The sequence below is a fragment of the Larus michahellis genome, chromosome Z (genome assembly GCF_964199755.1).
Source record: "Larus michahellis chromosome Z, bLarMic1.1, whole genome shotgun sequence".
Classification (NCBI taxonomy): Eukaryota; Metazoa; Chordata; class Aves; order Charadriiformes; family Laridae; genus Larus; species Larus michahellis.
In genome coordinates this window covers 82,097,106-82,123,960 of record NC_133930.1, presented here as the reverse complement: position 1 = coordinate 82,123,960, position 26,855 = coordinate 82,097,106, and the positions used below count along the sequence as shown (strand labels likewise).

General features: G+C 39.0%; 2 protein-coding genes across 4 annotated transcripts in view; one reads left to right on the top strand and one right to left on the bottom strand.

Annotated features, from left to right (window-relative positions):
* The window catches only part of CCNH (cyclin H), a 29,364-nt gene extending 13,328 nt beyond the window's left edge, over positions 1–16,036 (top strand). The window contains exon 10 of one of the 3 annotated variants that reach the window (XR_012584824.1): positions 14,631–16,036. The gene's annotated coding sequence lies outside the window, so the exon portion shown is untranslated. Of the gene's footprint in view, positions 1–2,765; positions 2,895–4,665; positions 5,138–14,630 lie in introns of those variants that run through there. The other 2 variants (XR_012584823.1, XR_012584825.1) reach the window with 2 other exon arrangements.
* RASA1 (RAS p21 protein activator 1) overlaps positions 1–26,855 on the bottom strand; it is a 61,773-nt gene that overhangs the window by 1,163 nt on the left and 33,755 nt on the right. The window contains exons 9-24 of the mRNA XM_074568785.1: positions 26,189–26,267; positions 23,141–23,261; positions 20,820–20,976; positions 18,863–18,950; positions 15,371–15,448; positions 13,946–14,103; positions 13,571–13,647; positions 8,891–9,063; positions 8,528–8,687; positions 8,204–8,346; positions 7,376–7,491; positions 6,097–6,183; positions 4,837–4,904; positions 3,340–3,428; positions 1,765–1,842; positions 384–518 (exon numbers count right to left, since the gene is read on the bottom strand). Coding sequence (XP_074424886.1) covers positions 384–518; positions 1,765–1,842; positions 3,340–3,428; positions 4,837–4,904; positions 6,097–6,183; positions 7,376–7,491; positions 8,204–8,346; positions 8,528–8,687; positions 8,891–9,063; positions 13,571–13,647; positions 13,946–14,103; positions 15,371–15,448; positions 18,863–18,950; positions 20,820–20,976; positions 23,141–23,261; positions 26,189–26,267 — 1,807 coding nt within the window. The remainder of the gene's footprint in view (positions 1–383; positions 519–1,764; positions 1,843–3,339; positions 3,429–4,836; positions 4,905–6,096; positions 6,184–7,375; positions 7,492–8,203; positions 8,347–8,527; positions 8,688–8,890; positions 9,064–13,570; positions 13,648–13,945; positions 14,104–15,370; positions 15,449–18,862; positions 18,951–20,819; positions 20,977–23,140; positions 23,262–26,188; positions 26,268–26,855) is intronic.

Here is a 26,855-nt window from a genome sequence, read left to right as displayed (position 1 = left end):
TTTACAAATGGACTGGGAAATCAGGAAGCAGAAATGAGGTACCGACAGCTAATGGAAGTAAATTTAGTTCTCAACTGAAAAAAAACCAAGATCATAAAACTAACGACCCAGAGAGCCTGCCAGGAGACAGCAATGTTGTGGGTCTAGGTTTCCTCCAGAAACTAAAACTTCCTCTCGAAACTTTACAAAACCTCTTTGGTTTTGCTGCATGAAGAAAGAAAACTATGGACTAAATACTTACTTTACAGCTAATAACCTCCTGGTAAAATGCACGTATTTTAGAATGTTTATCAGCCACACTGCAGGCCAGAAATACTACCAAAGCATCCTGATACGAAGGATTAACTCAAGACGTACCGTCTGTACCTGTGTTTGTTGCTTACCTGCATTACACCTCGCTCATTACTGAGCGTCCGGAGTTCATCTGAGTGTGCCAGACATATCTCATGCAAGGCCGCCAGATCACGAGATAGGTCAGTTCTAGAGTGCTCTGTAGTGTCTGGAAGCTCAGGAACGTTCTTCAACACAAAGGATGAGAGCAGATTTAGGGTGCTGAGTAGCCGGGCACACAGGAAGATAAATTACAGCTCTACAGCTCTGCCGACACAATTGTTTTATACCACGAGCAAGTACTGCAATGTTCATCTTTCCAGCTAAGTCTCCAATCCATCTCTCTATTACAATTTACACATTTTTTCCCGCCCAGAAGCATGCGTTTTATGAGTATACTGCAGTTTCTACTCCTGGCTAGAAGGATTCTTCCTAAAAGATCCGATGTTGCTACACTACCATTGAGCGGACCAGAAAGCTACCGCATGTAGATACTCATAACCTTGCCCTAAGTGGGGGGGAATCCATCCAATAGGTTTGGGTTTTTTTCAGTCTAAATGAGAGAACAGCAGCAATGAAAATTCAGCAAAATCTGTGACTACCAAGTAACTCATTACACTGGTCATAAAACAATAAGGTTGTAATTAAAACAGTAGATTAATGCAAAAGTTACTTTCAAGTTAAGAGTTTTCAGAGACCTCATGCAAAATCTGTCATTTAAAGAAAAGTGACGTATCATCATATGCAGGAGTTGCAATTTAACAAGAAAAAGGTGACACTTAATCTACCCAAATGCCACACTTATTTTTATATCATATCAAAATATTCTGAGATATCTGCTAGGTCATTTTTAAGGGATCAACTCAGGAAGCTTGGCACGTTTTTTTCATCTTGGTTTTTAAAATGAATTCTTGGTTTAAAAATACACATATATAACATAAGGACCTTAGTCCTGTTGTAGCCATCATACATAAAACCCTAACAGTTTAAAAGAATATAGTAACTGCAGTTCACTTTCAAACTGCAATATCTACAATGCATGGAGTGATGCATTAATGCGTACCTGAAATGAAACCTAATGCTTTTTAAAGCAAAAAATAATTTCAATCTCTGGTCAAAACCATACAACGAATTACATATAAGAACTCTTCTCTTAAAATATCTTTTTAAAGATGTGTTTTTTTGGCCAAAATTTCTAATCCTCAGCTACAAAATTTATTTGAGCAAGTCTAAGATGACATTTGATGGTTTTAATTCCGTATGGCAGGCCAGCAATCTGCAGTTTCTAAGCACGCGTAAGAAAAATTTATTCAGTTAGAAGAATTCAAAATTGTACGGCAGCTGATGCACTTTTGAGCAAGTTAGTAAGTGTAAAGAATTTTCAGTTTCAATGTTGCTATGTAACTTCCAGTAAAGACTTGTTTAACCACTTACCCCGAGTTCATCCAAGAACATGATCATGCGATGTTTGTTGCTCTTGATGAATGGATTTACCCCTTCCATATATGGTTCCTAGTAATTTTTAAAAGTATTCATTAGAACAAGTCAATGCCAAGATAATTATCATACCTGAAGTATGCGCAGTCAGACAAATGACACTGCAAAACAGATGTCATCTGCAGTGATTTTATTTTTTCAAATGAATTTCTAATGTCTGGTGTGCAGCCAGTCGAAAGACTACAGAATTTGGTATTTTCTTACATTCAGAATCTCTGATTCAGAGGTTTTCTTACACATCCATACTGACATGAATTTGCATTAAGACCAACGTCTCTTGCTACCAAGCTGCCATGAACAAATGCTCTGCTTTCAAAGGTATGATCAGGAACAAGTGCCCTCTTTCTTGTTCTTTCATTAACGCTTACATTCCAAGTTACGTGTGTCAGAGAAATAACTTCATAATGCCAGCCTAAAGTCACTTTCATTATGCTCAAGTCAGCAGATTTACTTTCCAACCAAGTTTCGGCCTGGGAACTGAGACAGGCCATTGCTGGCATTCTCTTAATGTTATAATAGAAACTTTATTGAAAGCTGGGCTTTTTAGTACAATATGTACGCTTGATGTACAATATTAATTATGTCCAGCAATATGGAAGTGAGTACAAATAGAAGGGGTGCTTTGAAGTGCTCTACCACAGAAAACACCAACCGAAGGATGCAGGGTGAAGCATCAGAGGTTGGCAGTTCTTCATTTGTTTCAGAATTGGATAATCTATACCACACTGAGAATTAGATTAGTCTCAATCTGAAAGTTAATTACTATGTAGATAGAATATGTGCATGGAATGCATTTCAAGATTGTGTAGAGAAGCATGCCGATATTACTGAAAGATGCCTCCCCTTTGCCATCAAATAATCAATGGAAATGCAAAAAAACCCCTCTCATCATCTATTTAAGGCAGAATATTTATCCTTTTAATTCTTTCCCATCGCAGGTTCCTGCTCCAGCGATTCTCAGTTGTCTTTCTTGATACGGATATTCCAAAAGAAAACGTGCCCGTTTTACCATCACGGACACTGCTGTTGTGGAGGGGTGGCTGCCACTTCCACTGGTGTCTCTGGAGCAAACTGCTTGCTGCGTTCTCATAGCATCAGTATAGGGTTGCATCACACCCTGCATACCTACTGGTGTGGTCATTTGTTCATCAGTTATTTTAACAGACCATTGCTGGTGTTCCTACTACCAGATTCAAAACCTTCATGGGTTCAACCTAGTCATTAACGTGAGTTTCTAGATCACTTCCTCTCAAATGGTGATGGCTCTTCTTCCCAACGTGGCCAGGCTTTATGCTACTGCTCTGGTTCAGATCAACACCCTGTTTAGCTCTAAATGCAGAGGACAGAAGCCATTGCAGTAACGAGGCCTCCTTGCTGATGAGGACAAACAGGTCACACGTTGGGCTTTGCACGAGAAGACAGCAACAGATTTTTGCCTGTATTACACAGAAACATTGAAGTGTGCTGGAAGCGTAGTTCTGAGCTGTTCTCTGTGTGTAAAATTATATTCACCTTAGCTCCAAATTCAACCAGATTTGCTAAATTCTGCACAGACTTGGCGACCAGCGTCAGTGTTCTTGCAGCAGTGGGGGAAGGAGAATCTGGCAGGAAAAGAAAGTAGAGAGTTACTGACCATTCCATTTAAAACTAACAGCAGATACATTAAAGTAAAGCTCTTCTCCAAGTCACAATTTTAAGGAATAAAATATTTTTAATATTATAACAGAAGTGCATGTGGAAAATATCACTTGGTGAAGTAAAACTGATACTGCTTTAGTAACGTCCACAAAAATATATCAATACGAACATCTGATTTTGTGTAATAGTTGCATACAGAACAAGACGTTAACACTGACAGACAAGCTTAAAGGGGATTACTCAAATTCATAGGTAACCTTTTACACCTGCAGACACAGTGCAACCCAAGTTAGGAGGTACCTAACTTGGAAATTACCTGAAGATAAGGTAATCCTAAAGAAAGTGTCACTGTGTACCAGCCCTTGCTTCTCAAATGCTTGCTTTCTCCAAAGCACGGATGGAAATGATTACTGGGTGAGAGAAAGGAACTTTCTGTTCAACACAGCCCTTCTCATTATGTATAGCTTAAAGAGATACTACAGAAAACAGGCTACATTGTCTTAAAAAAGGAAGTGAACAAAGGGGAGGAAAAAAAAAAAAAGCAGCTATCTGGTACCGTCCAGCACTGTGCCGCAGGGCAGCACAGCAGCTCCGCAACCCCGGTCTTGCAAACAGGCACGTTCCCTGCCGCTGCTTTAGTTAGCTGCTATGGATGCCACCAAGAGAGCATCAAAAAACAGGGTAGGACTTGACACAGTGAAAACGTTCCCTGAGGCAAGCCCATGGGAACTCTCCCATATATGGCCTTTAAGTCAACCAGGATTACCACCTCAAGCCTGCACAACGCACCCTTTCTAAATGCCACCCCCGTCTCATCTCTAAGATTCCTTTTTTGGGATTAACCATACTTAATGAGTGAAAGTAAAGGCTTCCCCAATGGCTGGAAACAGCACATTTGAACAAGATATTCCAGCATAATTTTCTAGGTGCACAAATGTATTCCAAGCTCTGCAGACACATTTTCAACTTTATAAATCTTGTTTATTTAGGAGATACCATTGAGTTTCAGCCATTAACTTTGGCACCACGTTGTACTCAAAGTGACAGCTGAAGATCACATGCTTAGATTTTTCACACTGGTAGAATATATTCCACATAGCACACTAGACTTTAACTCAAAATTGTATTATTAAATACTACCATGCCTGTTTTTCTGGACTGTAAAATGACACTGGGGTTAACCACAATCTAACCTTTCAGGGTGAAAAGCATACGCTGGCTGCCTTATGGAGAAGTCAGCCAAGTGACGTGGATAAGATGACTTTGGACACAGCATTCAAAAAAGCGTCGTATTTTGCTACATTAGACACTACAGTAATTCCATGCCTACCACTATATAAAGTATGAATTCAATCTGAAGCCTATACTCACCTGAGATGATATTAAACATCCTTGGGTTCAGGATAGCAGGACAAATCAGTCGAAGAAAAACAAAGCCACTGAAACGGGAAGGAAATTGTATTTTGTTCAATAAAATGAGAGAATTAATGTAGATATTGTGTAGTCTTTAAGGATTCAAGTTAGCGTGGAATCTTTTTGAGACAGACACCAACCAACCAGCCCTGCGCTCTGTGAATACGTTAACAAATTAAGAATATCATGCTATGACTTGAACTATGATAAAAGCTGAAAAAACCTGGCATATTGATTTCCCAATTAAAGGTGAGTCGCTGAAAACACGCGGGGAGAACTCAATTGTAAAGCTGATCTCAGACCACATTGGCTTCAAAAAGTAGCCGCCCTTGGTCTCTGACCTCCCAAAGATTTTCCATTGTCTGCCACCTCACGGCATCCATCCCACGCATCCATCCCACAGGATGCAGGAGCCACCGAGCCACCCACTCCCCCCGGCCAATGTATGGAGGAGGAGGGCAAAGGGAACCTCTCTTCTGGCAGCAACGCAGCCTTAGGTCAGCTTAAGCCGATCCACATCCTGATGACGGCACGCTACAGTAGAAAAATAATACAGGATCTACTACTTTCCTCCATGAAGTAATTGCTGACATCTAGAAAGCTGGGGAAGAAAGCGCTCAGCACCTCAGCAAAATCTCACAACAGTCCACTTGTCTTCATGAGAAGGCACTAGCTTCCTTACCGTGTGGGGTCTGCATTTTAAAGAGCACAGACCTTAAACCATCTAAGACTTCTCCAGCAATTAACGCACTCTACATAATAGTCCCTGGGTAAGGCGCAGTCCTCCCAGATGGCATATGACAGGGACATGATCTTCAGCGGTCACTGCTCTCTGCAGGTATCACAAAGGTTAACTATTGCTTCCACAGAAGTTCTTCTTTTCCAGCACAAAAAGGGGAATTGCTATTCTAAATTAGTTTGTAAAACTTGACAGAACACAAGTAAATTAAGAGTTAAAACTATTAAGTAAAGCTATACCGACCTCTATAGTACATCATCTTATTTTGGCAAGGCTCTAAGACGATGATTAAAAACCTAGCAAGCTCATAATTAACTGGGATATCATGCCTCAGCATCGTAAATATCTTAAATACTGCTGTAACCTATGTTAGTACTATACAGTCTTGTCACTGAAAGAAACATAGATAAGCACATTAAAGTATCTCTTTAGCAAGACTTGAGAAGACTATTGTCAGAATAAAGTGACAAGTAACTTACCTAACAACTCTGGTTCTCATGGTGGTATTCGCTGGCCACTTGTTTTGAACAGATTTCTGTAGGCACCCATAGATATACCGCAATGTCCTGCAAAAGTAATACCCATTTACTCATTTCATTAAACTTATAAAACCAAAACAGCTGGTCAGAAAGGATCTGGACCAACCCCCTTACTTGTTGCAGAGCCATTATTAATACTACATTTATAAGCTTTAAATTAATTTTAACTAAGAGTTAATTTATAAGTTAATACATTTATCAAGTCAATCTCTATATTAAAAAGTAAATTTATGAATGGCAAGGGAACGCCTTCATTAATACACAATTCTATACGCAATTCGGTGGTTATTCAGATGTGCATTAAATGTTTTATAACTGTCTGTTTCCTAAGTAGCATCTCCTTTTAAAAAAGACAATGTTTAGGGTTTGATTTTTTTCCTTCTTCTTAACTAAACAACTATTTTTTACATAAATGAGGGTTAGGTATTTAAAAGTTAAGCAGCCACAACAATAGTCCTCTTGCATTAAAAAATGGGAAAGTTGTGGTGTATTTTAGAAAATGTTGAGAGCTGCATCATGTACTTAAAAGAAGCGCAACCTTTAATGCTAATCTTGCCAGCAGTAACACAGAAGGCTTTTCTGCTACTTTGCCACCTCAAAACTGAAGGTTTTTACTTTAAAAGCTAATGACACAGCAAAAGAAAACTGGCAGTACTATCCTCTTTTTATTAGATGGTTCGAATTCTAAACGATGGACACAAGTAATGTTAGCAATTAAAAAAAGAAAAAATACATAACCTCTGCATTTCCCTAGTGGACAGAAGCAGTCACACCATGGTACCATTCTACTACTGCCTGCTTGTATTTTTAATATGCTGTTAGTAGTTCCATCTCTTTCTCAGAGGAGGGGGACTGGAAATAATTTGTAATCAACTTACATACATATAATCATCTGCTAACTACTACCTTCTTCTACCTTTCTGTGGAAATATGAGATTATTCTTCTTCCCCTGACCTCTTGGGTCTAGTATCTTCTCCTTTAAAGAAAAGCACATGTGCTAGACAGAGACTTTTGGAAAAAGCACTATTAATTCCTGAGAGTTATTTTTTTTCCCCTGTCTGTATTCTCTGTGTGCATACAGCAACCAACCCTAATGACAGTGGCCTTATGACTGATTAGCAGAAGATGAACCAGTACGAACATCATTTTAAGGTGCAACGTAATTCACACAAACAGGAATTTTCAAATACAAATCTGAACAGGAAAGTGCAAACTTACGGAGGCAGTATCTCCGCAGCCATGAATATTTTCTCCACCAGTTCTGAAAGTATACTGAGTAGATGTGCCAAATTAGTGTTTACATCTTCATTTTTTTCTAACTTTGAGGGATTTAACTGAAACAAAAAAGAGAAAAAGATTATGTTTCTTCTCCTAACTAGAACTAGATATTAAGAAACCAACTTATGTATGTAGTTGAATACTACTTCAGAGTAAATTAAATATTCTGCTGCTGTACAGTTCTCTTAAAGCTCACAAGTCTGTTTCAATGGCTACTCAGGAAATGCGAAGCAGCAATGGTTTTGAGTTCTAATACATGAGGCTTTTAACAGCTCAGATATTCGCCACTATCCCTCTGCATGACCTTTCTGTCTCTCTCAATCCAAATTTCTGAGGACTCAAATGCTTTCCACAATTAAGTTAAACACAGAAGTCACGAGAGTCATTTTAAAAACAGTTTCAGGATCAATAGAAATCGTTTAATATCAGGAAGTTTTAAATTAAAACTAAAGTTCAGACATTGGCTTTACAGTATCTTGAGTTTACCAGAAGATACTTAGGTTAGGACACTCAGTAACTGCTACAAAACAGCTGACAATTGCTAAATAATAGATAATTGAAAGAAATTTTAATTAAAAACCTTATAAAGTTCTACTATGAATATTGTTCAAAGCCAAAATCTAGGGGGGGAAAAAAAAATATCTCATGAATTCAGTTCCGTTATTTCTTATGTAAACTAATTTTAGCTCTGAGAGATTAATGTCTCTGAAGCTAGTATTAATTGTGCCAACAAACCAAAATGTTTAAAAGCATAGTTGAAGGTATCACCTCACAGGACTGCTTGCTCTCCATTATCTTTAATATAGAGTCTTTCAGTGCGTGGTGAACAAAGCTTGTTGCTGTGGCTTTCATGTACTGCTCCATGAGTGTACTTGCTAAAGTGGTGGCACGAAACAAGGTAGTGGCTTCATCTGGAAAAAAAAAAAAAAAAGTGAAAACTGAGAAAAAAGCAGAGGATAAGTGTGCTGTCTTTACACTTTGATATATGTTGTAACTGAATGAGGTTAAAAAAAAAAAAAGGAAGGCGCCGAAGCCCTTCCCTCCCCACCTGCCCAGAGTTCCAGTAAACTTTAGCGTAATTTAGCACAGTACCTTCCATGCTTATCTCCCTGTCATTTAGTGTTCGTAACAACAAGGACTCAAGCTTTTCATGAAGAAAAATCTTCAATAAAATGCCAGCCAACAGAGTTCTATCCTGTCCACAAACGTGTGATAGGGCGTAGACTACGTGAAGTTCTTTCTGGAGTATAAGCTGAAAGAAAAACAGAATTTTAAGATATTCAGAAGCTTTTCCTAACATGTAACAGCTGTGGAAAAACTGATATACATCTGTAGTGATATATAGATGTCACTATAAATATTATTTAATGATGTCAACCAGTGTTATTAGGACCCATCTCAAACAACAAAATCATTTTTGACAGATAAACCAAGGAAAATTAAACAACTTCATACCTCTTTAAACTCATTGTACTCCTCTTCTGGCATAATCTTCTCCACAGAATACCGTGCTCGAACACGCAAAGATCCTGGCTCGATACCCTTTAGTGGTACATGGGAACTGAGTTGAAACCACTCATCTGTTGCATGTCCTTTTTGCAATCGGCTTAATTGGCAGCGCATGAACACTTAAGGAAAAAAAGCATTGTTCAAGTAAATTATCTCCAGCAAAACAGTGCTAGTATTGAATAAAAAAAAACAGTTTATTTTCAGCATATGTCATTTTGTTTCAGCAAGAGTCTTATTAAGAGTAATCAAGATTTTTGCCATCAATATATTGACAGATTCTCTCTTCAATGGTTTAACAAACTCCTGTAAACTGAAGAAATAGAAAGCATTCTGTAAAGAATGTATAAACAAATGTTCAAAAGTGACACGGATATTGGCACAGTTCTCTTTGTAACATCCACGTAGTGAGTAAACAAATGCTACTCTGCAAATCCAGGCAGCAGCCAGAAACTAAAATGAGATAAAGTGTTCAGGGCTCACTGTCCTCTTTCCAGCCTTGGGCTGACACCACCATCGAGTTTGCTCCTGGACCACTTTGTTACTCCTTACTACTCATTATTATAGCGTTGTTATGGCTTTCCCGAATATTGCAATATGTATTTCTTCTATACTAATTCCCAGGTTAAGGCTGTAACAGTTTATGCAAATTATGTAAAATAAGTGTTCCCAAGCAGCTTGCTGCCTGGATAACGATGAAAGTCAACTCAAGAATGGCCAAACCATTAACGCATCCTTCAGTGGTGCTGGTACCTTGCAATCGCCAGCAGTGCCCCGGACCACAGCTGCGTTCTGGCCCCGCGTCTGGCTAGCAGGCTGCAGCAGCCGGACCACCGGCAGACGCGCTCCTGAGCCGAGTTATTTCACACAAAAAGTGCTCAGACACCGTCAGAGCTGACACTGTGCCTGCAAAACACCCCCCACGCTCCGGGAGGGGTCCACGGTTCCAGTTTCACATTTAGCCTGTCAGTCTGGATTGTCCAAGCAAGCTTTCTTTCCGTGCCTCTCAGGGAGATCTGCTTTTAAGTTCCCCGCATTAAAAAGAACAACCAGGAGTTTTGGGTTTTTTTTCATGTTTCTACAAAGCCCATACACCACACCGCCTGCAGAAACCGTCAGCAGTTCCAGCAGACTTCCCGTGGCCCCAGGGTTGCCATACGCAGCCGGGTATCGTTTGATACCGGAACAGACAACCATCCCATTTATAATGCTCTCCTTCAGGACACTCCTGTTGCCTGATTCATATTATGTGGAGCTGATGACCTGACAGAAGCTCATGCATTCAAATCAGTCCAGTAGTGTGAAAAACAATTCATCACCAGCTGCTACTTATCTCCAGTGTGGATGGGACGATGTCTTTAGACCAGATAATCAATTGACTTTCCCAGAATATTCCTCCCCAGCATCGAAGCTCCTGTACCCGCAACTGAGCAATGTGGTTTTCTTCTTATTTCGCTTGCACACGTAAGGCAGAAAGGAACGGTGAATGAAATACAGGCTCTAGAATAAACTGATGATTTAATTTTTCCCTCTGGTTATAGCAGCACTGCATAGTTGTAATAGAAATACTATAATCTTGCTTTGATTTAAAAAAAAAAAAAGCCAGAAGAAAAATATACGTACAGAGACTGCAGAACAGTTGCTGTCATAATTTATATTCAATAACTTTAAAGGAACATGACTGTTTCCCATTTAGCAGCTCACACTGAAATAGTAAGCTACCTTAACTAAGAGGATGCTATTAGTTGAAAAATTCAGGATATTTACACTTTGCAATACAGCACATTTTAAAAGAGAAACAAATATACAGAAAATCATCAAAACAATAGTTGATCTCTTCTCTCCAGATACAAGTAGAACTCTCTTTAGAATGATCTTGATCCAAAAAGAATTGCAATGTTTTACATGATGAACGCTAGTACGAAAAAAGAAAGAAAAAAAAAAAGACTGAGGTCTTTTAATGGCTTATTTGGGAATCACAGTGGAAAGTCGTTCAAACTTAGGTTTGTTCCACTTTGTAGATGGGAAATGAACCCGAATTTACCATCAAAACTTTGTCTAACCCTGCCAGAACAAAATGGAACCATCAAAAAAATCCTAAAAAATTCTAATTACTGATTCAGAATAAAAGCCGTTTGAAATCTTGAGAAAGAAGAAAACGCTCGATACATGGACATACTAAATCCTGCCTTTCGCAGACACTAGTCACTGCCACGTTAGCACAGCCCACCCTCCTATAATCTCAGATACCAGTTTCAAAAACAAGCTTTGGCATTTCTGCAAATAGTAACTGTGCCTGAAAGGAAAGACAGTGGCTAACACTTTGCTCTGCAGGCTTGCCTAGATAAGGTGACCCCTGCCGTTATAAAAATGTTTCATTTTCAACGTGAATTAATTTGAAATTAACCAACTATCGTGGTGCAAAACCAAACCTGAACTTCCACTCCATTTCAATACTGTGTGATATTTGAAATACTTTTAAAAAATAAAAATACTGAAATAATTATGGAACACTCATACCAGGCAAACTTCAAAGTGTAAGACTCGAAAGCTCAGGCAATATTTTAAAATACTGAAAAAATAGCTTCCATGCTATTATCGTTTTGGTATTTAGCTTCTGTGTGTTACGATGAAAGAAATAAAGCAGTGAGGCCAATAATAGAATTTTGGGCCTTCAATCTGCATTACACGGCAGGAAAAGTAATCAGAAAAGCTGACTTAACCAATTAACTGGGAGGACGAGTAGTACCAGCTTCACGTGATGCTCCCTTCATAGCAGTCTGCATGTAAGAGCTGTGGCTGCAAAGGAGAATGTTCAGGAAAGGAACTAATTTCTCTTACTTTTGAAGAGTTCAAGGGTTACGCAGGCAGCACAGCACATCGGTAAGTCAGATAAGGTGTGGTTTAGCTCTTTTTTTCTCCTCCCTCCACTTAACATATTAAATAGGGCTCGGGGATGTAAGCAAAGATACGTGTTCACTCAAGCTGACTTAGTCTAATCCTTATCCCACAACGGAAGGACTGTTGGGTTATGCTGTAAGAGTGTACCTAACAGAATTAATAAACTCAACCCATTCTGCTCCTGACCTAGGTAAGGAAACCTTCTATCACCTCCCATCAGCTGGACACATCCAAAGCCAACACAACCTCCTTAATCTGGACAGACAGGAGGGAACTACAAAAACATTTTTGAAGACATTGCTAAAATATCCCATTAAAGAATTATCCTTTTAAAGATCCTTTTACCAACAGAGCTTTGGTGTGGACAGATAACGAGCTTTCCAGCTCAAAAAAGAACACCACAAGAAGGTGGTCACAACTGCAATTACAGCCCTTTTGTCTCCCAGAGGGAGCGTATTTTTCCTCCTGCTATGCAGAAAGTTTTCTAGTCAGAGAAAGGAGAAAGAGGTCTGAAATTGAATTAGGTTCTGCAAGAGCATTTAAAATGAGGAGTAGTTCTTCTGCTTTGGTCAAGGTTTCGTTACAGATCTCAAAAAAAAAAAAATCAAGACATTACCACGGAGGCAAATGTAACAGGCCAGTAATACAATACATGCAAACCGAAAAGAACTGCAATAGATTATAAATACTCTGACAGGCTCTGGAACAGACAGCTTTGAACACAACGGAAAATAAAACAATCTTGGAACAAATCTGAAGAGCGCGCGGAGGGCGTCCTGCCCTGCAGGCAGCAAAGAGGAGGCAGAGGGCTGAAGCTGTTCCACAAGTATGGTGGGAAACAAGATACCTTGAATAAGACAAAAAAAAAAAACAAAACCCCAAAACAACCCTAAAAGAACACATTGCATGGGAAGAGAACTAAAAAAGAAATTAAAATTCTATTTTTTTTTTCCTAAGAGCTCAGAATCCACATTCTTCACACGCTTTCTTTCCTAGAAAGCTGACAGATCTTACCAGCTTGCTGCTAATTTGCTGGAACAAAACCAAAATCACAGTTGAAGCAGCAGCTGTCTGGGTAACATGAGGAAAGTAAGTTCTTGGGAACTTCTGTAAAAGGCAGGAGAAAATATGGATCCTTTCCCATTCAAAGTGATACTGAGGTAACTTCAGGTTTAAGCCCAAGAGTAGTACAAGGAAAGTAGACGGATGAAGTAAAATGGAAAGAAAATGAGGCAAATTTTTTTCAGAGATCACAAAGAATTTAAAAAAAAAAAATTAATTATGAAAATAGTACACCTTTCCTCCCTTTCTTTTTCTCACTGGATGCAACAAAAAACCTGAAAAGAATTCAGTGCAAGGAGACTTAAATCTCCGTGGATATGGAGCAGACTAACGCTGACAGCTTCTCTTGCCCCTTGCTTTTTGGTGAGCGCCGTCATTGTGTAACGCGACGGCTATTCTACCACAGAGCTAGGAAAGCCATCAGATACATGGGACTGGAATACTCTGCATTTTACTACTAAAAAACATGCACGTTCTCATTGTAAAAACATTAATGGCAGGCCAGCACCAGACATCCAAAACACACAAACACAGCAGTATGGTGAGCGTGAAAATATACTTTGTTCTCTTGTGACAATGTTTGACAGGAGTAATGAAAACCACACAAAGTATCCATCGCTGCAATATATATATATATATATGCATCTTTTACAGAAAAATACTTACATATATCTGGATCTTTACTTTTCTTTGTTTTGTTACTAAGACTTATCTCAAATCTATTAATGTCAGATGAAAGATCACTAGGAGAAAACACAGAAAGCCTCAATTAATACTGTATGTGGCTGAAATTTAACCTTATTCTAAACTCATTTCAATCCTGAGTTCTCATTAACAGCCAAAGACACTTGTATTAACAAAGACATTTAGGTGCCTACGGACAATTCTGCCCATGCAGAATTTGGCTGAAAGGTTGCGGCTGTATAAAAACACATTCGGTATTTTTCAAAAGCATATGCAAAACAGTACACAGTGTTAAGAATCTTAAATGCAATGCAACTTACAAGTCAAATTCAGTAATTGAAGAAGATTCACACTTACTCAAAGACAAATTCTTCTGACCACACAGGGTTCTGCCCTTCCCTGATGTGTGTTTTGGCTACCTGGACACTGTTCAGGTAGATGTTACAATACGGATTAGTAAAATGCTTCACTGGGAGAGTATGAGCTTCTTCTACATGCAAAATAAGACTGCTGACCTAAAAAAAAAAAATACAGAAAATTTACTTTTTTTTCCTGAAATAGAAACACGAAACACATGAATAAATCATTTTTTATTCTCTGTGTGGAGGCTTAATGTTTATATATGAGTTCTGAATACGAACAAAAATTTTCTAATAAGAGCATCGAGGAACAGAAGTAATGGAACAACATTCTAAGAGGCACCAGTGACAAAATAACTCAAATAATTACTGAAAAAAAAATCTCCAGCCCCATGCTCTTAAGGCATCTTGTTATTTTATTTTAAAATTATCTTTGAGGCATTAGGATTTGAAAATACTAACTTTTCTATGCACAGGAAATTTTACTGAAATCAAAGACTGGCACCTTGAATAAGAGCCACGGACGATTCCAAACACAATGGCTTATTTGGTGCTTTCCTAATAGATTATGTAAAATTCCCTTCTGCAACACATTCTATTTCTTTACGTAGATGAGCATTTTCTTTGCTTTTTAAAGTAAAGAATTATTTCAGCTTATCACTCTTTTTGCTTTGCTTTTGCAGCTTGACGCCCTCAATTTCGCTTACCACTCCAGCTGTGAACTCACCTAATTTAGCTCATTTTTTCAGAAGTATCCAAGCACCTTTAATGTTATCTACAGAACAGTTCTGCATAATGAAAAACATCCTATTTTATTCATTTCTCCACTGTCTGTTGTAACAACTGCATTCAATATTCCTAACATTCAAAACTATCAGGGATTCTTGAAGTATTTCCCTGTTATTCTCCAAAGACTTGCAGCCGTTCATGACTAACTGTCCTCTACTTCCGAGGATATTCTGTCAAACACAGCGCTTTCAAGAGGCCAAGAGAATTAAGCCACAAGCATGGTTCTGCATGTATTTGTTGCTGAAAATAAGTAACATTAGTTAAACAAGTATTTTGTTTACACGCCACCGAAGTCTGTCAAATTTTTAAAGTTTCCCAAATGTGGTAAATTTTAAAAGTTAGGACAATACAGACGTTGACTTCTTTACACTTTTACTCAAATGTGGTCAGAAATTAATACCTAGCAAAGAACGTGCAGATTACCTAAAGCCATTCTGGGTTTTACGTATACGGATATAACAACACAGTTCTGGTTGGTTTCATAAGGATACTGCATAGCTTCGAAAAGGAAAGCAAGTACATGCAGGATTTACTACTGTTGAAAGTAAAATTCCGAGATATATCGGTATTGTTTTGCAATGAGGAGACAAAACATCCTCCACATGCACCGCCAACCCCGCAATATCAGCTTCACCTGACGCAGACGTTTATTAGATGTTCCTGGACTGGTTTTTCTTAAACTGCAAAACATCTGCAGAGCTTTCATCCAGTCCTAAGAGAGAAGGACGCAGAATAATGCAATAAAACAAAGTCAGATACAGCTTCTTGCAGCGGAACAGACATATCTAAAAAGAGTATCTGAAGTTTTCCCATTAGCTCGGCAAAACCTAAGTTTTCTGTAATTCCGAAGTATGCAAGTTTGAATATTAAAGCAAAATCCTTATCTGTACTGAGCAAAACCTAATAAAGGATTTGCAAATCTGAACCATTTTCTCCTTTAGAAATATAAAGCATTACTAATGGATATACAGCATGACCTTTACCAATTTTCCAGTCTAGTAATATTACATGAAATTACAAATGGTATATAAAATGAAGCAAAAGTTGTTTGCTTCTAAGAAAATTACACTTAACAAGCCAAACTGTTCTGATTATTCTCTCCGGTACTTCTGCATGGGAGTCGCAATACTGTGTATACTTCAAACAAAAACTAAAACAGCATCAGCAAAGGAACACAGAGGAATACAGACAACATTCCCCACTTTGCTCACAAACGCGTAAAGCAGAGTGGATGAACGGACAGACGGATTCTGTTTTGATCAAGGAAATAAACAGGTTGTTTAACATCAAACTGACTGTGGAACCTTTGTGCCTGTTTTTTTTTTTTAAACAAATAAGCTGCTAAGAGGCACTGCCAGCTCGACAGGCCACCTCTGAAAAAGTCACTGCAGCATGAGAAAGTTGCCAAGAGAGGAGCTTTGCAATGGGCCTGCGGAAGGTGGACGATGTGTTACAGCCTCCGTCGCCAGTTTTTGTCCCCCAGCCACCACGTTTTCTATAGCTCTTGCAAAGCACAAAACTTAGGTTTTGACCCACGGCCTTTTTAAGTCTGTATCTCAAAGATCTGCCATCTATTCCCAAAGTACAATTTCACTATGTCACTAAAAAACCCACGACGCTCTTCAGTCTTATCCTTCACAATACCTTCCACATTTCAGAAATGCAGGAACTCTTACTGCAGCCGCTCTCTGACAGACCACTTTGCGAGTCGGGTTCCAGGTTTTAAAACCTTCCACAGAAGGAAAAGCTTTCAACTGTGCATCACAAAGTTTCAGCTGCTCGTTTCCTTACTCTCAGAAGGAGCAGCAATCGAAGAAACAAATGCCTCCTAAACACTCTTAACAGCAATATTTCCTGGATGCCTAGTACGCCTCTACACTCACTCACAGCAGGAAAACCCTTCCCGTTAAATGCCACAGCTCACAACGTGCACAGCAAGCACAGTGGCACCGGCAGGTAAGGCTGCATTTTACTATGCGCTTTTGTTTTGTACAAACCATAAAGACAACGCACAGCCCATAGGATGGCACTGCTCTGATCTTTTATTTGCCACATTATAGGAGAGCCTCAATATACAAATAAAACTATTCTTCCATGAAATGTTGCAGAGCGAAATTTTCCTGGGCCAAAGCCATATTATAAGAACCCCCTGTATTCTGTATAAATGCAGTGAACAGCCTGTTAAGCAGATCAAACCCAAAAGCAGATTATACCAAATGTTCAGGGAACAGGACAGGATATTCTGCCTTCTGCACATTTTTACTTCTTTTAATTTCTTGAACACAAAAGACACTGCATGAATGCCGACTGCAGACACAATGAATGTACAGTAACACGTGTGGAAATTAATGTATAGATCCTCAATTACTGTACAGCGTGCTGCTTCTCAAAGACATTAAAAGTTGTGTGGCAAACGCTACCGCATCATTCTGATGTCATCCCAGTGACTTCCATAAATTTGTATTAATTTAACAGGAAAATTCGTGCTTTCCTTTATATACAGCACAAGAAGGATACTAAATTAATTCAGCCTTCACGCTCTAGTGAACAGCAGTCTATTACAAGTGCTCTAATCAGCTTTAATTCCATTCAAATAAAACCAAACGCAAAGCTTAACTTCTGATGCAGTATGTATTTTTCAGAGCTGTGGTTTTTCAGAGCTATAAACTCAATAAACAAGGACATTGTCTCATCTTAGATATGCGCTTCTGCTGGTGAGTGAATTTCAGAGAATTAGGCTCCTATCCTTCAATTCTTAATCAGCAAACATCAACGCTGGAGAGCTAGTAACTAAAGGATACCAACTAAAACCAGAAAACCTCACTTTTTGTGCATGATCAGAGCCCAAGACTACGAACAACCACCAGTTCATGGACAGGACAAATAACTGCCAGAGGCAGCTGTTCAGTATACTTTGGTCACTGGGCACACACAGGTGCATTAGCACTTTAGTTCGTATCAGGAATACGCCTTTGAAGGAAAACGCCCACTTTATCACGCTCTGGTTTATAACCTGCAAAACTCTTGGAACGTAAACTATTCTTCAGCATTGTACTATGTCAAAAAAATATGTTGCGTTACACCGCAAACATACGGTGTAAAATAAAGCAAGTTCAGTCCACGGCACCCAACTGGAGCTTGTCCAAAGTAAAAACCCCAAGTGCAGGTAACATAGGTGCTGGGTTCTCAGCAGCAACCGTTCCCCTTGTAGATCTACTACTACCCCATTATAACACCTGCTAATATAGACACAGCCACTAACTATTTGTGATAGACTTTGTGTCCTGGTCTGAGGTAAAACAGAACCAATTTTCTGTTTTGTAATTTTACTTTTTAGCTGGGCCTCTTCTAACTGACTAAACTCTGAAATTAACAGCACATTGTTCACAAACTGTTCACTCTCAGAGTGGTAAGACCTGATTATACCAAGGGACGGTATGCACAGAGGCTCTTGGTTATACTTATCGCTATAACAACCAAGGTCAGATAACTTCGCTGTTTGCCCCGTTGGAGGGTTGGAGGTGGAGAAGCATAGAGGGGTCCCACCTGCAGGGAGGAGCAGACGGGACAGGAGACCCAAAACTGACCAACAGGGTATTCCATCCCATGTGCATCACGCTCAGTATAAAAGCTGAGGGATCAAAGGGGCAAGGCTGCTTTGGCTCGCTCTTTCTTCAATGGCCGATGTCTGAGAAGGACCCTGTCTGTTCGTCTGCCTTTGATCCCAATCCGAGCATTCCTGACTCTAGTTCTGGAATTCAGCTCCTGTCCATCCCTGACTCCAGTCTGGGACTTTCCCTGTGTCTGCTGGTGACGCAATCATCATCCTGGGAGCTGGACACGGTTTTGTATATATTGTGTACTTTTTAAAAAAAAAATTTTATTATCTTTTATTTCCTTATTTATTATTATTTTCATTAAAGTAGTTTAGTTCTTTTTCTGAACTCATAAATCTCCTTACTTCTTCCTCTCCTTTCTGGTGTGTGGGGGGGATCTGTCATTCTGATTGGCCAATCCGGCCAAAACCACAACAACTTGCTTCCTGTTTAAGAAGGGCAACATCATTAAGCACCGCAAGATGAAAAAAATTACTTTTTAAATTATATTTACCAATAAAAGCTCTCACCTGTGCTTGTTCTGGAGTTTCGCCTGCGAAGTAGAAGATGTAATGCTCTTCACTAAAGTGCTGAACTACTATCTGAAAACAGTTTGGCCTTAAAAATAAAAAAAAAAAAAAAGGTTAAGTTTTATTAATCTTCGTAATATTAACAGACCTCTTCACTTGTTGGTCTGTGCCAAAACAAAGTTTACACTGAACTAATGCATTTCTGATGTTTGTCTGTAAGGAGCATTGAACATTGCATCGATTTTTGTTTGTATACATGTAGCATCATCACACATGGAAAGAGGAAGAACTCCAACTAGAAAATTTCTCAGGTCCTTCAAAACGGCATTTTTTTTTTTTAATGTATTATGTCATTTTAATAAAACCTCACTTCAGTACAGCTAGGTTGTTTCAAAATACTGAGAAACTTTTAGAATGGCGTGTACTGAGTAGGAATGTATGCTGACTTACAGCTGAGGCAGAAAACAGCCATCCGGTCTGGCTCGGGGAGAGCAGGAAGCAGCCAGGTCTGGGGCTAATTAAATCATCGCCACCAGAGAACTATGCAAAGCTACAGACTTCGCTGTACTTCTGAGAAAAGGGGCAAAGGCGTTTTTACCAGCTGCTTAAAACGCAGGAGGAACTTTATCTCAGCTACGCTTCCTCACTAGCAGCTTCCTAAGCCGGTGCAACCAGGCATCTCCTCCTACCCACAGTTCGTACCACTTACTGCCCCGCTGCGCTTCAGCCCACAGAGCACCGCTTCCTAAAAGCTGATTAAGAGACTGCCACTGTTGACCAAAATGTTCCTTGTTTACAATACGCACCAAAGCTTCCTGCATAATTGCCAACTTACAGAAGGAACATTTCAGTAATTTTTTTATTACTGTCCTGGTACTCTACCTGTACCTAGGCTCCCCATTCCATTAGTTTAATGGGTTTTTCAAAATTATTAAAAAGATTAAAAAACCACAACATATCAAACAAAAGCACCAGTCTTTGCATCTTAAGAAATGCTACAATTTTAAGCATTTGTCTTGAAGTTTTTTCACAAAGGTAACTAGAAGTTGACTATATATATAACTTTTTAATAAATATTAAGATCCATGGGATAACCAGAATTTCCATCTAATGTTTGTAGGAGTAAATGTACCTATTTCTTCCATACAAAACAGTGGACTTTTTTTTTTTGTAAATACCAATGAACAAATATGTAAACTTTTTCTTGTTGAGCACCAATGATATCTGAAAGACTTCAGATATCAGGTTCTCAGCTTCTTTGCTGATAATCACATTCCTTGCTGTTGGCATATTTTGAATATCAAACGTATTACAGTAAATAAGATTTGATGTGAAAATTATCTCTGCACATAGTAACTCTACAAAAACAATTTCTGAGAATATCGACTTACATGAATTAGTTTACTGCTAAGTTGGTCTAATCTAACAAAAGTACTTTTTCTTAAATAGAGAAGTACTTACAGGCTCTGTCTAACGAAGCTAGCTTTCAAAAACCTATCAAAAGAATGTAGACCTTTCAGAATTGACAAGTTCTTGATCTTGGCAATTCTTAGTTCAAAAGGTTTAAAACCCTCAGTTCCTAAATGCTGATGTCTGGAAAATGAAACATGGAGCAACTAATGCACTCAATATTGAAAAAAGTGATAATGCAAAAAAGCTGTAATCATCATCACATCTCATCTCACAATAAAAATTTAACGGTCAATTCTAAGATTTCTTACGAGAAGTTGTTTTATGTATGGTTGCTAGCAATGGAGTTGCCACGGCTAAACAAGTTATTATTCATCAACTACATCTGCTCTTGCAATCCACACCAATGACAGACTCTTGGTATGAGCCACGATGCGAGCCAAGGCTACTTGCTCACTAGTGACATATTGCCCACGTCTTGTACATGCCTCTAACTAGCAGCCAACTCTGCTGCTGCACATACGAGAATTAAAAGCCAGTGTCCTACCTGCCAAACAAGCTGTCATGTACTCCGTAGACGGAACACACGCTAAGGTCTATTAGTCCTTTGGGTTTTGTGGCTCGTTTTTCACTTTCAAAATAAATAAGCTGGGCATCGTTTCCCTCTAATATAAAGTACAAGTTTTTCCATCTCTTTCCTTTACCTGTCGAAGAGTCAAGCAAAAAAAGTTACGATATTGTTTAAAATAAAGTGTAAACTTTGTAAATGAAGATAACAAAAGAGGGCAGTAAAGTTTTTGTCAAATTGCAAACAGAAGAAAAATGTACAGGTAATCACACTGAAGTTATAGTATCAACACACATACTCAATTTTATGCAACATGTAGCTATAACTAGACCCTCTTCACAGATGCAGGTAGAGTTGCAAAAGGTTCTCTAAACATTTTCGCTAATTTCAACAGGATTGAGTAAGTGTGTATGAGCTGCCTGGACAGTGAATTCCTGTCACTGTTAAGACTGTATCTACACAGTTTGCAAATAATGATGCTTTGGATCCCATTTATTACAGTTTTAATTAAGAAACAGACTCCTGACATGACAAAGTTGCTCCTGAACTCTGAACCATGTTTAACACATTGCATTACACATCTTAAAACAGTACGGCTGAAGAACAGAAATGGGATTATGTTACGTACAAACCTAAATCAGAACATGCCCCAACAGAACTGTGTCTGAGAATTTGGCTGATTGTTTCGGAGAAAACATTCTCTGAACTACAGTGGATTAGGAACTTTCTGCAACTAATTAATGCATAAGTCACTACCATTTAGAAAAAACTTTCAGCCTTAATTTTATGCTTTGATCATCATAAATCCACCATGGGCCTCAAATAAATGAATACTAGCACTGTTTTGAAAAGACAAATCTAAATCCACTTACTACACTCTGCCTCCGAGATGGAAGAGTGATTTTTGTTGAATTTGTTCCATATGCAGTTGTGTGCCACCTCTCGACACCTGCTCAGTACTCCAGTTTGCACATTTAAAGTATCTCATGATCTCTTTTACCTAAAGGTTTTCAATTCATTATTTGATACCTCACTCTACAACACCCCTCTACATCTTCTCTCAGAATCAGCCTTCTCAATGTAAGGGATGTATTCCTTGTTCTGTTCAGAGGGTCTACAGTTTGGGGTGGCTTGGGGTTTTTAACGTCTCTGTTATAGCTAGCTATACTTAAAATCATACTTACTTTCTGACTTTTGGTTGCTATCCAGATTACTGTCTGTAACTTACCCTTCTAGTTATGGTCTCTGTCATTGGCAGAAATTTTACTATTGATAGTTCTTCTGTTTCCATTAATGCTGATTTTTAACAAGTAGAAATGTAACACTGGGGAAGTGACTGCCTTCCTCAGAGCTTCAAAGACTTGCTCAGTGTCAGCTCTTCAGGGTTACACTGAGATGAGTCAAGCAGTCATCTTTTAATGTACTTATTGTATGTTATGTTGACTGTGTCAGTGTTAGAACCCTAAAAAAGTTGCTATACATCTCATACAGCAGAATATACACTCCAGCAAACGTCCACATTTATACTATTCTAGCTCTCTCTAACCTACTCTATCAGCTAGAATTAATGAGTTCCCTATTCCTATTAATACAAACTTTATGTTTTATGAAAATATATTTCATTTAGTAAGTTTGAACACTACCTTTGACAAGGATGCCCAGTTTTTGTGCTGTGCTCTGTTTTGGGTTTTTTTTCAGAAAACTGCCAATCAGCATTTTCACACTGCATGCAATTTTATGTATCATGTTGTTCTATTCATGTACTACTTAAGGAAACCTTTCATACTCTTCACACACGTTCTAGAACCTCCTCCCCACTTCAGTTTTGTCCTTTTAGTACCACTACTATACTAAATTCACTAAATATGCATGTTCAGCTTGGCGAAGAGAAAGCTGAGCGGTGACCTCATCACAGTCTACACCTCCATCAAGGGGTCCAGCAGAGCAGGAGGTGCTGATCTCCTCTCCTGGGTGACCAGCAATAGGACATGAGGAAATGGAATGAAGCTGCATCAGGGGAAGTTCAAGCTGGACATCAGGAAAAGGTTCTTTCCTGAGAGGGTGGTCAGCCCCTGGAACAGGCTCCCCAGGGAAGTGGTCACAGCACCAAACCTGTCAGGGTTCAAGGAGCATCTGGACAACACTCTTAGTTGTACGGTTTAGGTAGTCCTGTGCGGAGCAGGGAGTTGGACTCGATCATCCTTATGGGTCCCTTCCAACTTGAGATACTCTATGATACTATGAACCACATCTGCATTATTTAAAAAAAAATAAAAAATATAGAAGTAAACATAACTCACTTTTTTTCAGAAGATAACCTTTTTTGACAATATTTTTATAAAAAGCATCCTTTGTTTTCCGACGAATTGTATTGTAGATTTCTTTTCCATCCACTGTATCATTAAGTACTTGCTCTTGGTGCTGGTAAACATATAAGAAAAACATATTTTAAGCTAAGAAATCACCAGTAAAAAATTGCATACTATGAAGCTGCAACCAGGATCATCTCACTGAATGCTACCAATTCACTACTATTGTTCTCTCCTGCATTTTAATAAAGCAATATCATTTTTCATACAACACCCTTGCTAGAAATGTAATAAAACTACTTCCACATTTCCATAATCATTACAGAAGTTTTCAGTACAGACCAACTTCTACAAAGTAACATTGTGTCTTTTTCATATTAAATAAAAAGCAGCATCTTTCACCGTGATTTCTGTTAAATGTATGCAAGTCTTTAAAGATTAATCTAGCTTCTAACGGTCTTCTAACAAAGCTTTTGGGACTGAGTAATGATGGATAAACTCTGAAGCAACAGGAATAGCGCAGATCACAATTAAAAGCAACTCACTCAAAGTTTCACAGTCCCTCATTAATCTCATTAGAACTCACACATGTCCTAATTAAGTAGAACTCAAGACAAGAGAAGAAAGTAGAAACAGAAAGCAGGAAAAGCATAAATTCACACAGAAAACTGTGTGAAGGATCTGGAATTGCAAGTAACAAATGACAATGGCCAAAAGCCAAGCCAAGTTTGATCTTACCAAGTAAGCTGATCAGCAAAAGTTCTTTAGTCGAAAGAAAACATGAAAAGCAAGACTGTAAAGTGGTACGAACAGAATTGAGATGAAAAGTGACATATGAACTTGTGCATAATAAACATTCTACTTTTCTTCCTGCCCCTATATCTACAAGAATTATGATTTTGAACAACATGACAAAAGCAAGATGAAAAATACTTCGGTATTTTACTACCAGGAATCACCGGACCTACAGTGGAAGCAACATCCAGATGTTTACAAGCTCAAGATAATCTCCACAACCACACAAGAAAGGTGCACAAAAGAACAGATCTAGTGACAAATATTTTTAAGTAAATTTCACAGTAGACACAGGAAGTCAATCAGACTGACCCTAAAAATATGCAAGACTTGGATTCCCGCCCCCCCCGCCTAAAAACCATAAAATGTAGTAGTACGTGGAAGGGAGATAACACAAAGCTGAACATAAATTGTAACACTGACCACTAAATTTTTAAACAAAGTCACAAATATCTCTGAATAGGTTAAAAGAATCTGAATTAGCCTCACACGGAAAATTATTAAATGCAGAGATTATTAATACAGGAACTGTAAGGTGCACATGCAAAAAGCTAAAATGAAGACAACTACTGCCATGATTCAAGAGGGACGATGGAGCATGAGGAAAGTTCAAGGAGCAGTCTCAGGATTCGTATTTGCGTTTTGTTCGAGCCGCATTACCGAGCAGAAGTTAACAGCAGCAAACAACTGGGAAGCACTGATGACACAACACAATTAGCAGTATAGGAAAGGTTGGAATAACAAGGTGTGAGTCTACTAGTACAACATAAAAGTTACACCTGCTGGCACTTACCACCAGAAAACAAAATGAGAAACTTGAACAGCTGAGTTGCTCACAGGAGGAGTGAGCTATAATACAACATGGCTATGAACACGTACTGGGTCTGGCAGGGACGGAGTTAACTTCTGTCACTGCAGCCCCCACGGCACTGTGTTTTGGTTTTGTGACTAAAACAGTGTCCGTAACACACCAGTGTTTTGTCTCTTGCTGATCAGTGCTCGCACAACCTCAAGACTTTCTTCATTTCACACTCTGCCCCCCTCCTCAGCTGGGGTGGGCAAGATGCTGGGAGCAGACACAGCCCGGACAGCTGATCAAAGGGACATTCCCTGCCACATAAAATCACGATCAGCAATAAAACTCTGGGGGGGGGTGTGTCTCCGGCTCAGAGACCAGCCGGGCACCAGTCTGTTTGCAGGAGGTGGTGAGTGACTGCCTTTGCATCATACCCCCCACTCCTTCCTTTACTTATTAAACTGTATTTACCTCAAAACAGGAGTGTTTTTGCTTTTGCCCTCATCCTGCAGGAGGGGGAGTGAGCAAGCAAAGGTGGGGGTCCTTAGGTGCTCACCAGGGTCAACCCACCACAGAAAGTAACACCTATTCTAGGATATTTCTGTTAAGTATTTTCCAGAGAGAAAGGGAATTACCCATGACATGGTACTCTAAACTGTTCTGGTCACCACATTCAAGACAGGCAAGCTTGAACCAAAATTGGTGGCAGCAGGGCAACTATGAGAACATTACAAAAGGACAGATCAGCTTTGGTATGCTCAGCTTAGTGAGCTAAGGCAGAACACAAGAAATGTTCTCACATTAATATGACAAATCTCACAGAGGTGCATGAATTGACCATAACTCTATTTAGGAAGGGAATTAAGGGCAAATTTCTAACCATTGAAACAGGAAAGTTAGGGAACAGAGAGGGAACAAAATATACATGTGTACTTTATAACTAGCTATAAGCTTATGAAAAGCTAGATGATGATGATGTGTGCTTATTACTGGTGGCATTTTAGGACGAACTTCTACTGTGGGGCAAGAGAGCTCCAGAACAAGCCCTGCAATAATCCCTGAAGCTTTTCTGTGCAAACAGGTTTCCTCTGGCAGAAGAAAAACGCCAGACACAGAAGACAGGAGGGCAGCAGCCTGGTTCCCCCTAACACGGGACTAAGGCACAGCATGGTTGAACCAAGGACCAGAGGCAGGGGCACACAGCAGAGGAGGAACACCTCAGAGCACAGACAGAGCTTACCGTATTTTCTGTTGACTACAAGCCAACCTTTGGTAAGTGAATGCATTTGAGGATAAAACAAAAGAAACACACGAGCTGAAAAAATCAGAATTGGAGAGGACGCTGTTTAACTACCACTGGTATCTCTGCTGTGATTCAGTTCATAAATTGATTTGATGATGATTAGGTCTATGTCTTCAACAACAAACGCTCAGAGACAAAATCTTACCTGCATTGGAACGGGATCTTTAAGGTAATATCCTTCAACAATCTGTTCTTTTCTATAGTGCTCAATGATGTCAGCAATACTGTTCCAATAAGAAAAAGAGGATTCAAATGTTAAGCAGGTTAGAGAATTTGCTTTTCCATACAACCACAGAAAACTTTTTCACAAAGTTTTAATAAAATCAAGTGTTAAACATCATAATCTCATTTGCAGCAATGAGAATTTACTAACGTATTGAAGTCAAGAAAGTTCACAAAACTGTATTCAGAATGTATTAATTCTAAACTCTGCAAAATATTTTAATTAGTTGCTTAAAATGCCAATCGAGGACACTGCTTTTTCCACATTCAAGTAGCAGATGTGCATTACCAGCTCTCCAACCAGGCTGAAAATTGCTATTTCACTGGCAATAATTTTCAAAGTCCTGGAGTAACTAGGGAAGGGGAATGGGAGACAGCACAGTGCAGAGCAATTTCCTTCTAGGAAGACAGGAATAGAAAACAGAAAAGGTTTGTATCAGAGCTTATACAGATAATACTTGGGAATCACTGAGCTATACTGTTACATTAAATACTCAATCACTAGCACTCCTCCACAGGGAAGCATTCATTCTAATCACCAGATTCAGATCACATTTGCGTTTGGAAGGCTTAGGAGCGAAGTAGTGACA